This window comes from Oncorhynchus masou, chromosome 13, assembly GCF_036934945.1.
Source record: "Oncorhynchus masou masou isolate Uvic2021 chromosome 13, UVic_Omas_1.1, whole genome shotgun sequence".
NCBI lineage: Eukaryota > Metazoa > Chordata > Actinopteri > Salmoniformes > Salmonidae > Oncorhynchus > Oncorhynchus masou.
Genome location: NC_088224.1, coordinates 56,853,109 through 56,868,223, shown reverse-complemented (window position 1 = coordinate 56,868,223; position 15,115 = coordinate 56,853,109). Strand labels below are relative to the sequence as shown.

The 15,115-nt window shown below is 44.6% G+C and overlaps 1 protein-coding gene across 2 annotated transcripts in view; it reads right to left on the bottom strand.

The window, feature by feature from the left end:
- Positions 1–538: 538 nt before the first annotated feature.
- LOC135552652 (tumor necrosis factor alpha-induced protein 2-like) overlaps positions 539–15,115 on the bottom strand; it is a 39,397-nt gene continuing 24,820 nt past the window's right edge. For both annotated transcript variants that reach the window (XM_064984391.1, XM_064984390.1), the window contains exons 4-13: positions 10,982–11,657; positions 10,545–10,659; positions 9,756–9,866; positions 9,119–9,219; positions 8,123–8,236; positions 7,586–7,721; positions 6,320–6,442; positions 5,966–6,121; positions 4,949–5,070; positions 539–2,149 (exon numbers count right to left, since the gene is read on the bottom strand). In XM_064984391.1, the coding sequence (XP_064840463.1) occupies positions 1,867–2,149; positions 4,949–5,070; positions 5,966–6,121; positions 6,320–6,442; positions 7,586–7,721; positions 8,123–8,236; positions 9,119–9,219; positions 9,756–9,866; positions 10,545–10,659; positions 10,982–11,657 (1,937 nt within the window). In that variant the 3' untranslated portion in view covers positions 539–1,866. The remainder of the gene's footprint in view (positions 2,150–4,948; positions 5,071–5,965; positions 6,122–6,319; positions 6,443–7,585; positions 7,722–8,122; positions 8,237–9,118; positions 9,220–9,755; positions 9,867–10,544; positions 10,660–10,981; positions 11,658–15,115) is intronic.

The following is a 15,115-nucleotide window of genomic DNA, read 5'->3' as shown; positions in this document are numbered from 1 at the left end:
AATAGCTTCTCTGTAAGCATTATTAGAAGTCCTATACTCCTGAACCGACCAAGCACTTTTTCCACGTTGCCCAAATACACCACATACCCATATGACCCTCCCTGCTGTTTTCTTTCGGAAACCAAGCCTGAGTCTCGTCTCTGTAACACCCCTGGGGACTCTTTGGGTGGATGGGTGGAAAACAAAACAGAAAGAAATTGCATTGTAAAACACAAATAGATGCAGACATACACACAACAGTTGTGCTGTAGCTTTCTGACCCTGTAGTTAGGTGCCAGAAAACAGCTACAGCAGATGGCTCCATCCAGACGGCGCATGGTAAGATCTGTCTGTGAACCTTGTTTTCCATTCAGGTTGGTTACCCAGAAGTTGTCAGCTCAGCTCTGTCAATGAAAACGTTACATGATTGGTTTAACCCTCTCTCATCAATGAAATAAAGGAAAGTGAACAGCAGGTCCTTCAAAACACTGAGATGATTTGAGAGTGAGGTCCCATCAATATCCCATCCTTAATGGTCATTTAAAACAAAGCCAAAATATTTGATCTCTGTTGTCGTTTATTCTCATTTAATTCAATGATTTATGTACAATTTCAAGGTAGATCAATTACTGCATCCAGCTGTTCAATTATGGAACATCACAGGCAGGGTGAACCGATGAAACGTTTTAAATCAGTGTGTGACCAAAGAACAGGTGGAGTAGTCTCAGTCTACAATATCTGCTTGTTGGTAAAAAAAAGAATAATAATATGGCTAATTAAAATAAAATAAAAAGGTGCATCAATCATGACTAACAATCTAAGTATCAATCTAATTATCTGAGGATTACAATATCTAAATGATCAACAATCATGAATAACAGTAATTATTAACTGTTTCATTTACAGAGGTAAAAGTACACATCTGAAAATAATCTTTGTCTTAATCTTCAATGATGGCTGTCAGATTATTTTAGTCAGGGTCTCAGCATTTGACAAAACCTGGAGAAAACACATGCTTGAAATGACTATACATTCGTTTGACTGGGATTTAGAGTTTGACATTGATTACAAGACAATCAAACCACACGTCAATAAATACGTTCATTGGTTGGTACATAAATAGGCTTGTTATGATGTCATCCATTCACACAGGCTTCAATCATCTCTTGAGTTGCTCAACATACATTAGCCCATATACTGTATATCACAAAATGAAAATAAACTATTTTAAATACAATGAAAATCAGCACAGAGATGATAGATAATAAAAATGATGTAGTACCTTAGATCGAGCCTTTATCGTGTGCAACTATAAAACAGACTCCAACTTTACCCATATCAATGTCAGCACGTTATGGGATTATATGTGACATTTTGATTTATTTTTTCCAAACAGTGCTCTTTATCAGTAGTACTGATTTAAACCATAGTTCCTATGTAACCCTCATAGTCACATACAGTATGTGCAGCATTAAGAATCTTCCCCAATATGTTGCTTGTGTCTCTTTCCACTGCCCTTTGTCAAAAGGAGTCAATACCAACAAACCACAGAGATTCAAGTCCACAAAGTTCTTTTAAATTGGACTTTTTAAATTTGCACTTATGAAAGCTCTTCCCCAGTCTTTCTCTAGATGAGCAAGGACGAGGCATATCGCTCACAAGGGAAACAGCCGTCACACTTTCTTTATCTAGGTGGCTGTGAAAGGTGAAAGGTCACAACATGGCTATTCTTTCCATGTGTTGTTCCACTTCCTCAATGTGTTGTGCTGTCTGCCCCTGGTATCGGCACCATGTGCAGAACTTGACAACGAGCTCCATTGTGACTTGCTGTTAAACAGCTGTCTGTCTGCTTGATTCATCAGAACGTTTCCAGAGCGGTTGGGGCCGTTAGAGCATGTCGTCGTACGCCTCTCTGACCGGGGCCCTCTTGGTGCGGCGTGGTCTCAGGCTGGAGAAGCAGGAGGAGGCAGTGAGGGCGATGCGGCTCAGGCCCAAGTTCAGGCAGTGCACCTCGGATGTGACGGGCACCTCGGAGAAGAGGGCACGGTCGCGGGACAGCCGTGTCAGTATGTCACTGTTCTCAATGTCCTTCACGATATTCAGGATCTCCTGGCGCTCCGTCTGCCGAGTCATCCCCCGGATGTTCAAGATGGCCGACACATGTTTCTTCCTGCAAACAGAGGAGGAGAAAGACGGCTTAGTCTAGTTCATGTTTTGATCTTCCAAAAAAAATTGATATGCAACAAAGATGTCATATAGGCCACATCTAGCCAATAAAGATTGAGTTGAATTGAGAAGAGTGTATCTTGCATCATTGCAATGGCAGAGTCAACCATCACAAGGACATGATAAGGGTAGGAATAAAGAGAATCATGAAAATACATTATAGAGAGGGCAGTCGGCCCTGAGGCAAGTCACTAAGGAAAATTGGACAAAAGAGTTTACAAAATACAGTTAGTTAGAGAACATTCCCAATGGTTGGCTCACACACTTACAAACACACACACACAAAATGAATAAAACATCTGTCCCTGTTCGAGGGTGCCTGACTGTCCTTCGATTCGACACCTTGGCCTCTGGAAATCTCCCTGCAGGAAAACAGGAGCTGCTCTGATGCCGCTTCCTGTCTGTGGCGACACAAGCTGAGCAGCAGCACGAGGCTGAATGACAACCAGCTCTGAAGACTAAAAGCAGCCCTAGCCCTAGGACGGTAGTAACTCCACCTTACCTGACACCCTAGACCCACTACCTTCAACACCATAGTGCCCTCCAAGCTAATCACTAAGTTTGGGGCCCTGGGTCTGAAACCCTCCCTGTGCAACTGGGTCCTGGACTTCCCGACGGGCCGACCCCAGGTGGTGAAAATAGGCAACAACACCTCCGCTACGCTGATCCTCAACACGGGGGCGCCACAAGGGTGCGTGCTCAGCCCCTCCTGTACTTCCTGTTCACCCATGACTGCGTGGTCGCGCATGTCTCCAAGTCAACCATCAAGTTTGCAGACGACACAAAAGTGTTGAGCCTGATTTCCAACAATGATGAGACAGCCTACAGGGAGGAAATGAGGGCCCTGGCGAAATGGTGCAAAATGAAGGAGATAATCGTGGACTTCAGGAGACAGCAGAGGGAGCACGGCCCCATCCACATTGACAGGGCCGCAGTGGAGAGGGTGAAACGCTTCAAGTTCCTCGGCAGGCACATCACTGACCACCTGAAATTGTCCATCCACACAGAAAGTGTGGTGAAGAAGGTGCAACAGTGCGTCTTCAACTTCAAGAGGTTGAATAAATTCTACAGATGCACCATTGAGAGCATCCTGTCGGGCTGTATCACCGCCTGGTATGGCAACTGTACCATCCACAACCACAGAGTTCTCCAGAGGGTAGTGAAGTCAGTCCAACGCATTACCGGGGGCACACTTCCTGCCTTCCAAGACATCTACAGCACCCAGTGTCTCAGGAAGGCCAAGAAGATCAACAAGGACATCAGCCACCCGAGCCATGGCCTGTTCACCCCTGCTACCATCTAGAAGGTGGAGACAGTCCATCTTCTATCTCCAGGCCATCATCAGACTGTTAAGTATTCACCACTAGCCGGCCTCCGCCCAATACCCTGCCCTGAACTTTAGTCACTGCTACTTATCGGCTACCACCCGTACTCAACCCTGCACCTTAGACACTGCTGCCCTATGTACATAGTCATTGAACATTGGTCACTTTAACAATATTTACATACTGTTTTACCCACTTCATATGTATATACTGTATTCTAGTCAAGGCTCATCCTATATAACTACTGCTGTACACACCTTTTCTATTCATATACCGTCCATATTGTCTACAAACACTATCATATACATTTATATTTATATTCCGGACAACGACATTGCTCGTCTAATATTTCTCAATTCCTTACTTAATTTTTTGGGGGGGATTTGCGTGTGTCTTTTTGTATTGTTAGGTATTACTGCACAGTTGAAGCTAGGAACATTATCATTTCTCTACAACAGCGATAGCATCTGCAAAATATGTGTATGTGACCAATAACACTTGATTTGATTTTGATGATGGAGCCTAAACTCAATTCCCACCATGACCAGTGACTATCACCCAAAAGAATACAACGATAAAGTGGTGGGCTTCTTGGCTTCCGGGAAACCTGAATATAAACTTTATTTTCCTGTTAGCTACTACGGAGGCTTAACTAGCAGTTACATGAAACCAGTTGATTGCAATTGGTCTTTGGAGCGAATGATGCCATAAACCCACTGAGGGTATTATTCTACATAGTATACAGGATAGTATGAGACTCTGAAGGGTCAATGCCTGGCACAGTTGCAAACATCAGGTGTGTACTTTACAGAGGTATTTAACATACTTACAATATGTCAAGGATTGTACGTTACAGTTCCTGTTTTCAAAAGGAACTGGGAGAACCCAGAGGGCAACGGTTAGCATTCACCAGATCCAAGTCAAGATTCCAAACAATACATGTGGGTCTGTTATGAGTTAAGGATGGAGACAAATCTTAATTTAGAAAAAGATTCCATTGAGGACTGCCTCCTCACGCCTGTGTGTTCCTACGGGACTCTTTAGTAGCCGGCTGCCAACGCCAGGTTATGCTACACAGCTACCATGTCACGCCTGGGCAGGAAGTCCGTGTTTTTGCTTCGTCTTCGCCCAGGACCCGAGACGGACAAACGGACAAGACCCCCCCCCATCCTTTCATGTGCGCCAGCGACAGCCAAACAGCTCCCCATAAAAATAAGGAAATGACTCAGCTCTTGTTTGCTTTTAACAAGTCCCTCATTTGCCATCCACAATCAAGACAGAACAGTAGCCATGTTTGTTTTGGGGTGTTTCAGTCAACCTGAGCTTTTGGAAATGTTGGTGATCGTGTGGCTCGATGGAAGTCCTGAAAATATGACTGTCATTCCGCATAGATGATCGCTGCCTCCTGTGTTCCTTACCGAATGTCTGGGAACTCCCTCACCAGGACCCCCACCTCCATTTGGATGGAGGGGATGTCTTCCAGGAGGATGATCTCAGAGAGGTGTGGGATAGCACTGTCCAGCCAGGAGGAGGGAGATTCCTAAAGGGGAGAGATAGAGAGAGAGAGAGAGAGAGAGAGAGAGAGAGAGAGAATTGAATTGAATTGAGAGATGTGATCAGAACAGATCCTCTACACAGCACAGATGAGGATACAACCGTCTAAACAGGGCTATTCATGTTCAAATACCTCTGCAGCTCATGACAGGTCAACTGGCTATTCTCTGACTCAAAGCCTTTGAATCTAAAATCTTGGCAACGGATTAAACCCAGAACTAGATTACGTGGTTTCAAGTCTTAATGGTTACAACTAGATTGGTGATGTTCACACATTCGTTTGACTAGAGGGAACCATCAGATAACATAGACCCAAAACACCAAAGGTTAGAAGTACAGCGACAGTATTCTTCGTGCAAACTCAATTACCTGAGCATCATAGGGACCCTGTTATACTGAGAAGACTAAACCGTGTGGTCGACCAGAGGTCCATCCTGGTCCTCCACTCGACCCGGTCAGGGCTTCTAAAGCTCAGGGCAGGATGCCAGACCACTCGTCTGTAAACAACGCTATCCTGTTGTCCAGAGAGGTGACAAACGGATGTTTTATCTAGAGCAAGGGGCGGACGCCACAGGGAAGGATAGGGAGTGGGCTGGGGTGAGGTGATTGCCCACTTGTGCATATGGCCTGTCTGATCATCCATCTCTATCTCGGCTACAGTATCCATTCTTCACTTGTCTCCTTTGTTTGAACTCATCCGGAGTTGTTTTAGTAACCCTCACAGACAGGCCACATACCAGTCAAATGTGATTAATGAGCACACACTCGTGAGTGCAAACACACACACTCACACACACACACACTGTTCGTTGCATCATGTCACAGGCAGCACTGTTGCTCTGACTACGCTTCTCTAATACAGTTGTTCTAGAATGGCTCACCAGATCTTTGAAGAGCACTTCGATCTGCTTGCCCTCGTCGCGCAGTCGCCCCGCCATCCTCTTCCTCATTCTGAGTGACGTGCAGATGATCCTCCCCCTCATGATGGAGCGCAGGTATTCCATCAGAACCCTTCTATGCACCTCTCCCACCAGGACCTGGGAGAAGAAGGATAAAGATTGATTCATCCATTCTATCAACCAATCATCCATTCAGTCAATTGATTAAAAAAAAACATGTTGCTTCGAATTAAAAACAGTACCAGAACTTTGAGTTATTAGTGTACATTGTGCCAGAGGACCTTAGCACCTCTCCATGTTTACATGGCTCCTACTTGCTGCGTCTCTGCCATGTACCTGATAGGGTGGGCTGTCCACCCTGCGGAACTTCTTGAAGTGTTCCTTAATATGGGACTCGATTTGCTCATAGGTCTCTGTGTTGTTCAGCCACTTCCTCTTCACCAGCTTGTCAAAGAAGGGCTAAATATGGCCAGGAGAGGGAAAATGTGAGGGAGCGAGAGAGACAGGAAAATGGTGAGAGAATGAAGAAGACAAGGAGGCAGAGAGATGTGGGTGTGGAGACGGCCACGTTACCTGAGTCAGATCCTTGTTTGATGCATAACTACACTGTCCGACTGGAGTTGTGTCTTCCTATCAGGATGTGTGGGCCATTTGGACCAAGAATTCCATAGATTGTGACTTCCTACCCGACGACAACAGCATAAAAAGCCCCAGCTCGGTCAAGAGGATGCGACATGCGGCTCTGTGCCTCTGGAGGACTGGCAATGCCCGTCTCTATGGCGGCTACTGAAGAGGAGTGGAACTTCATAGCCTGCCAGTAACTATGTGGCATGCTGCCAATCTAATCTTATTTAACCATGTTTGTCACATTGGAGCGTCTATTTTAGGGCCTCAGTTCCTCAGCACATCCCTGAGAACTTTGAGGGCAAGCCATGAGGAGAACACTGATAAGATGTGCTTTATATTCTGGGACACTTGGCAGACAGAGGGACGCTTGAGGGTGTGTGTCTGTGTGTGTGTGTGTGTTTGTGGGTGGGGGGGGTGCAAACGTTTCACTATTTTTGTGAGTACCAGGAGTCATCATAAGAATAGTAAACCAACTACAATTCAGAGAAGTGAGGACAGGAAGGCTATTTTAGGTTCGTGTGTTAGGTTTTGGGTTAGGGTAAGAATTAGGGTTAGGGCTAGAATTAGGGTTAGGGGTTAGGTTTAGGGAATAGGGTTGGGGGTTAAGGTTAGGTTTAAGGTTAGGGTAAGGGTTCGTTTTAGGGTTGAGGTTTAGGGTTAGGGGTTAGGGAAAACAGGATTTTGAATAGGAATCAATTGTTGGTCCCCAAAAAGGCCTCACAAGTATAGTAAGACATAGCTGTGTGTGTGTGTGTGTGTGTGTGTGTGTGTGTGTGTGTGTGTGTGTGTGTGTGTGTGTGTGTGTGTGTGTGTGTGTGTGTGTGTGTGTGTGTGTGTGTGCGCATTTGAGGTTGTTTACATGTTCTTTTGGAAAGCTGTGATCATGGGTGTGTTTATGGATCCTTTGTGTGAGTGTGTGTATGTGGTGTGGTGTGTGTGTTCGCCTGCGTGCGTGTGTGTGTTAAGAACACTTACCCTTATGCGCTCATACAGTCTGTCGCTCAGCACCTTCACTCCCTGGTTGACTATTCGGTCCAGGGAAGTGTTTGCTCGCCTGGCTGAGTCCTCACTGATGGCAGGGTCGCACTGCACACAGCGCTGGACAAAACCCCTGCACACACACAGTCACAGCAGACTAATGAGTACATTGTACACTTACATGATTTATGCATGTTTTAAGGAATACTATGATACAAAACACATAATCGCGACAGTTTTTGCTCTGTACTTGAAAACTTGATGGCTGATATGCACCATTTTGGGCGACTGTATTAACAGTGGACTAATGGACAAAATACTAAAATCTGTTTTTTTGAGTAGAGTAGTTTAAAAAAAACTCCACCCAAAAATAAAATGTTGGTATTTGTTTTATTAGTCCATTGTTGATAAAGTTGCATGTCTGCAATCCAGTTTTCAATATATATAACTTAAAAAATATCGAAACGATGCTGCGTTTTGCAGCATAGACCTACTATAACACAATGCAGGCTACTCCTGCTACAACAGTCCTACCTGAAAGGGGGACAGCAGTTGACCAGGGCGATGGTCTTGGAGACATATCCGTCCTCGTTATCCCCAACCATGTTGACCAGACACTCGTGGAACATCTCCACTTTCCTTTGGAAGCTGAAAGTTAAGCAGTATTAACAGTATTAGAATGTCTCATAGAGATGTTCCTTTCCATATTCCAGCTGAACTGGTTGGTTCCAGTTGATATATTCTAGAATTATTCCACAATAAAATGTTGCTGGCAGTGAGGAGACTATAGGTTTGGCCCTGTGTCATTCTATGAAGGATGACAGAGACTTTGTTTTAGGCCTTAGTATGCCATATAGAATGATACAGTGTGTTCTAGGCCTTAGTATGCCATATGGAATGATACAGTGTGTTCTAGGCCTTAGTATGCCATATGGAATGATACAGTGTGTTCTAGGCCTTAGTATGCCATATAGAATGATACAGTGTGTTCTAGGCCTTAGTATGCCATATGGAATGATACAGTGTGTTCTAGGCCTTAGTATGCCATATGGAATGATACAGTGTGTTCTAGGCCTTAGTATGCCATATAATGAATGATACAGTGTGTTCTAGGCCTTAGTATGCCATATGGAATGATACAGTGTGTTCTAGGCCTTAGTATGCCATATGGAATGATACAGTGTGTTCTAGGCCTTAGTATGCCATATAGAATGATACAGTGTGTTCTAGGCCTTAGTATGCCATATGGAATGATACAGTGTGTTCTAGGCCTTAGTATGCCATATGGAATGATACAGTGTGTTCTAGGCCTTAGTATGTCATATGGAATGATACAGTGTGTTCTAGGCCTTAGTATGCCATATGGAATGATACAGTGTGTTCTAGGCCTTAGTATGCCATATAGAATGATACAGTGTGTTCTAGGCCTTAGTATGTCATATGGAATGATATAGTTTTTTATAGGCCTTAGTATGTCATATGGAATGATACAGTGTGTCCTAGGCCTACTACAGTGTGTGGTCCTCTCACCTGTACAGAAAGTCAGCTAGACCATTCAGACTGCACTGAGCCACACGGGAACCCAGGTTTCTGTTGATGGCAGCCGACTGTTCAAGATCTACCTGCAGCCTCTGCAAACACACACACACACACACACACACACACACACACACACACACACACACACACACACACACACACACACACACACACACACACACACACACACACACACACACACACACACACACACACACACACACACACACACACACACGATGTTACATTGGCAAATGTGTATTATGTGTGAAGTGCTAACAGACGCTTTCTTTTTCTCTTCCACCGCATCTGTGAAACATGAACTGACGCATGAATGACGATGATGTAGAGAAGGTGTTAGTATCAATCACGGCCACTAGAGGCCAGTGAAGTGACTCTAAAACAGTGAGTTGTGATGGAGTTCTAAGGGAAGTGTCTGTATTGACTTTGGCTGCTGCTTGAGGAATGTTTTCTCTGCTCCACCAGATGGATGAGCTTATCCTCAAAATACAAAGTGACCACATTTAGCGTGCAATACAAAACCATCGGCCTCATCAAAATCAGGGGAAGAAATCAGTTATTTACATAAGCTCCTGGTGTTTGTGTGTGTATGCGTGCGTGTGCGTACCTGGATGACGGTGCGAGCTAGTGTGATCTGATACTCCTCGATGTGCAGCGTCTCCATCCAACGCTTCTCCTCCTCGTCCAGCACCTGAGACAGCTCTGTGGTCACCTTCTCCTGAAACGCAACCAGACCGTGCGGTCAGACACAACTCAACCATGCACTGAACCACTGTGAGCTCTTCAGCCACAAACCATCAAAATATTTCCAATTGATGCCATCAAGACATCAAGATGGAAAAAGGTATAGAATCACAGATAATACAATACTGTAAATCTGACTTCGTTTGTTATGATATATAGTATATCACCAGTAATAGCTAACCCCTTGTAAATACCCCCCTGTATTTTAAGTTAAGGTTTCCTCCCATTGTTGCTTGACCCAGCTGAGTGATTGCCAGCCGACAGGCCACGCTGCCAATAACCCCTGTTCACTTTTTCCACTGCAGGATTTACTTGTGGACTATCATATCTACCTACGTGGATCCTCCATCTCAAACACTGACTGGAATACACATACAAGAGTGTTCTAGCCTACTTGGACCTGATAATGACCTAAGCTAAATGGCCTGTTGTCTGGCTTCTATTGTGTGGTGGCCGTTGCAGACAGGAAAACCCATGGGCTGACCCTGAGACGCCGTGCACTGATTGGCTGCACTGGTCGGAGTGATAGCCCTCCCTTAAGGTGGACAGGAAGGACCATAGGTGCACCCTTTCCTTAGGCCGGTAGGGAGACACGGGGCGCACCAAATGAAGGGGGAGGTGGGGGTTGTGGGGTGGATGGTTCGGCCCTTACCCTGACGGAGTTGAGGCAGTCCAGCTCCAGTTTGTCCACGGTCTCCGAGGGCAACAGTGGCCCCAGCTTGGACCTGTTGAAGGGCATTGTCATGCTGACTGTTCCTAGGACATCCCTGGAGCGATTACAGTAGGAGGATAGAGTCAGTGGCATACTCATACAGTAACACTTAACTAATAAACGATTGTTTATGTGAAGTATAATTGACAGTATTTATGTACAGTATTATGGACAATAACGTTACACTACCTTGTAACATGCGTTACAGTGAAAGCATGCAGTGAAAATGAAATTAAACATTTCTGACAAGTTGTGCAAGTTCTTTACAACCTGACATTTAGCATTCTTGTTTTTCATGCAATTCTGCTACTTCCAGAATCTGATATGCATAAAACCACATGTTGCAATACGCAATTATTGAATGGATGGATACCCACTTGTTATAGATGTTGTAGAACCAGTCCAGCAGAGAGTAGATATCAGTAATCAGCAGCTGGTCGTCTGTGATGCTCTGCAGTCTGCGGGCTACAGCCTGGTGGTAGCTCTGTAGGTACACCTGGAAGGGTTCATACTCCTCTGGGTACACTGGCACCACGTTCCTCTTGGCCGCCCCCAGGTCCTCCACCACCCGGGTCCGCACCCTGTCCAGGTAGTCCGCCAGCTCCCCGCCCCGGGCCTCGTTCCTCTGGGGAAGGCTCCCGTTTGCTGCCTCCGCCAACGCCTCCTTCCACTGCTGCTTCAGCTGCCTGGGTCTGGGGCATCCGGGGAGCGCCCCCTCACCCTGCGCCCAGTCCCGGTCCGCCTGCTCCTCCTGCTGCAGCACCTGCACCACCAGCCCCAGGTTGGGCCCCGCGGTTGGGGAGCGGAGTGACTCACGCACCACCGCCCACAGCTCCTTCTGCAGGGCTTCGTACAGCAGCTCCACGTCTTTGGCTTTGCGCCTGCCGCCGTCTTTGCTCCCGGGGCTGTTGAGGTCCTCTAGGACAGCACCACCTGCTGGCGATGAGGGCAGGGTCGCTGCGGCCGCCTCGTTACACTCCTGCTCCAGCTCCAGGATGTGTGTGTCAGCCAGGAACAGGTCTCTCTTAGTCACCAGCTGCAGAATTTCTAGAACTAAAGGAGAGAGGAGGAAAATGCGTGATACAACTCCACATAACACATGATAAACCATGCGTAGGCAATGCAGCTGTATGAAGTCAAAAGGTATAATGGAGAGATGATCCTAATGGAAAGGTCTGGGCTCTCACCTGTCTATCTGTTATGGTACACAACCCACGACCTGGTCAAATGGAAATCCAAGACCCACTCAATTAAACATGACTATTCTTTGCTTTGAACGTGTCAAAGAGCTATGTTTGTTTTCGCGTCAAGCTAAAGTCTAAGCCACAGTGTCACTTCCTACACAGGTTCCCACATCAGGTCCTATCCATATCAGAGGCTCCAGGCCTGAGAGACAGATGTTGTTTGTCCCTTTTTGGCGTGTTGTTTTTGGGCAGATTGGACACGGTTAGACCGATCTCTCTGGAGGTGGGTTAGTTTCATCTCGACTTCAGTTGCACACTTCAAAAGATCCCATCAGGGACATGTGGGTGCCAAACATAAATCATCCTACAGTAGATTCCCACAGAATGGCTAATCGTGTGTCCACTCATTGTCCTCTCCTTAGACGCTTCCCTATCAGTTTGAGGCCTCTTTAACGGCTAGCATAGCTATGGAATAGTATTTAATAAAAGTACACAGTGCTTTGCATTAAAGTGGGAGAAATTGTATTTCTTGTGGAACTCCATCTTGGCTTCAGAGAGATCCATTAAGTGTACACAGACTTTTAGAGTCCAGTCTCACCCATTGAGGTGATCTCATCCTCTCTTACTCTGAAGTGGTCTGAGAAAAAGTTTTTAAATTAAGTACTAAAACCAGTGATGAAGTCGACCATTTCCCATCGAAGTCACCAGACACTCCTCTCTGACATCACCCCTCGCCCTCTGGGAGGAGCAACAAGACTGACTGTCAAGACCAAGCCCGTACTTTACCTCTAATAGTCCTTTTTGATTCAGTTCACAGAAAAGTCTGTGTGTCAAATCAAATCAAATCACATTCAATTGTATTTGTCACATGCACTGAATACAACAGGTACATTTCACCTTACAGTGAAATGCTTACTTACAGGCCCTTAACCAACAATGATTTAAGAAGTTTTAAGAAAAAAAAGTGTTAAGTAAAAAATGGATAAGTAAAAAAATTGAAAAATAAAAGTAACAAATAATTAAACAGCAGCAGTAAAATAACAATAGCGAGGCGATATACAGGTGGTACCAGTACAGAGTCAATGTGCGGGGGCACCAGTTAGTCGAGGTTATTGAGGTAATATGTACATGTAGGAAGAGTTAAAGTGATTATGCATAGATAATGAACAGAGCGTAGCAGCAGTGTAAAAGAGAGGGTCTGGGTAACCCTTTGATTAGCTGTTCTGGAGTCTTTTGGCTTGGGGGTAGAAGCTGTTAAGAAGCCCTTTGGTCCTCAACTAGAGGATAAAACAAAGTAGAGCCGTCATACAAGGGCATGTGCGCGCTCAGATTTGTCCAGTTTTTCAAAACATTTCTTATGATTTTCTTTGGAAGGCAAAAAGGGTTCTTTGGAAGGCATTAAGTGTTGTACATAGAACCCTACCTGTACATCATATCTTCCCAGCATGCTCTATTGCAGGGTGAATTTAAGAATTGTTTGTTTAAAAATCTGTGTTTTTGCATTGATTGGTTGAATAATTGTATGCTACACAAAGATAAATAACATATATTTTTCTAAACTAATCCAATTTGTTAGAAGTTGGGCTTATTGCATCCGTTACTGAGATGGTTGTTCCAGTTTAGATGATTGAGATAGTCTCAGTATTCAATCTTCCCTAACCTGGCAGTCATTCTGAATGCAGGTTGCGGGTGATTAGAAGTTAAAATTGTTGGATATCCGAACTCTGGCTGGATTCCAATAGGAATTACACTTTGCAAGGAAGCTTAATGTGACTTGATGTGGCCTGTAAATCAGGAGTGTCCTAACGCTGCTGTGTTAGGGTATAACTAGGCCATCAAAGAAAGGCCTATATATATATATATATATATATATATCATTCAGTACCAGTCAACATTTTGGAACCACCTACTCATTCTAGGGTTTTTCTTTACTTTTACTATTTTCTACAAGGTAGAATAATAGTGAAGACATCAACATTATGAAATAACACATATGGAATCATGTAGTAACCAAAGTAGCCACCCTTTGCCTTGATGACAGCTTTGCACGCTCTTGGCATTCTCTCAACCAGCTTGGAACCACCTGGAATGCTTTACCAACAGACTTGAAGGAGTTCCCACATATGCTGAGCATTTGTTGGCTGCTTTTCCTTCACTCTGCAGTCTAACTCATCCCAAACCATCTCAATAGCGTTGAGGTCGGTTGGTTGTGCAGCACTCCATCACCCTCCTTCTTGATCAAATAGCCCTTACACAGACTGGCTGTCCTGTTGAAAAATAAATGACAGCCTCACTAAGCGCCACTCTGATGCAATGGCGTATCACTGCAGAATCAGTGTGCCTTGAACTCGAAATAAATCACTGACAGTGTCACCAGCAAAGCACCCCCACACCATCACACCTCCGCCTCCATGCTTCACGGTGGGAACCACACATGCGGAAATCATCCGTTCACATACTCTGCGTCTCACAAAGACACGGCGGTTGCAACCACAAATCTCAGATTTGGATTTCCACCAGTCTAATGACCATTGCTCGTGTTTCTTGGCTCAAGCAAGTCTCTCCATCTTATTGATGTCCTTTAGTAGTGGTTTCTTTGCAGCAATTCGACCATGAAGGTCTTATTCACGCAGTCTCCTCTGAACAGTTGATGTTGAGATGTGTCTGTTACTTGAACTCTGGGAAGCATTTATTTGGGCTGCAATTTCTGAGGCTTGTAACTCTAATGAACTTGTCCTCTGCAACAGAAGTAACTCTGGGTCTTCATTTTCTGGCTCATGAGAGCCAGTTTAATCATAGCGCTTGATTTGTTTTGCAACTGCACTTTCAAAGTTCTTGATCTTTTCCGTATTGACTGACCTTCATGTCTTAAAGTAATGATGGACTGTCATTTCTCTTTGCTTATTTGAGCTGTTGTTGCCATAACATGGACTTGGTCTTTTACCAAATAGGGCTATCTTCTGTATCAAATCAAAATCATATCAAACCAAATCTAATTGTATTGGTCACATACACATGGTTAGCAGACGTTAATGCGAGTGTAGTGAAATGCTTGCGCTTCTAGTTCCGACAGTCCAGTAATATCTAACAAGTAATCTAACAATTTCCCAACAACTACCTAATACACACAAATCTAAAGGGGTGAATGAGAATATGTACATATAAATATATGGATGAGTGATGGCCGAGTGGCATAGGCAAGGTGCAATAGATGGTATAAAATACAGTACATACGTATGATATGAGTAATGTAAGATATGTAAACATTATTAAAGTGGCATTATTTAACGTGGTGTTGTTTTAAGTGACTAGTGATCCATTTCTTAA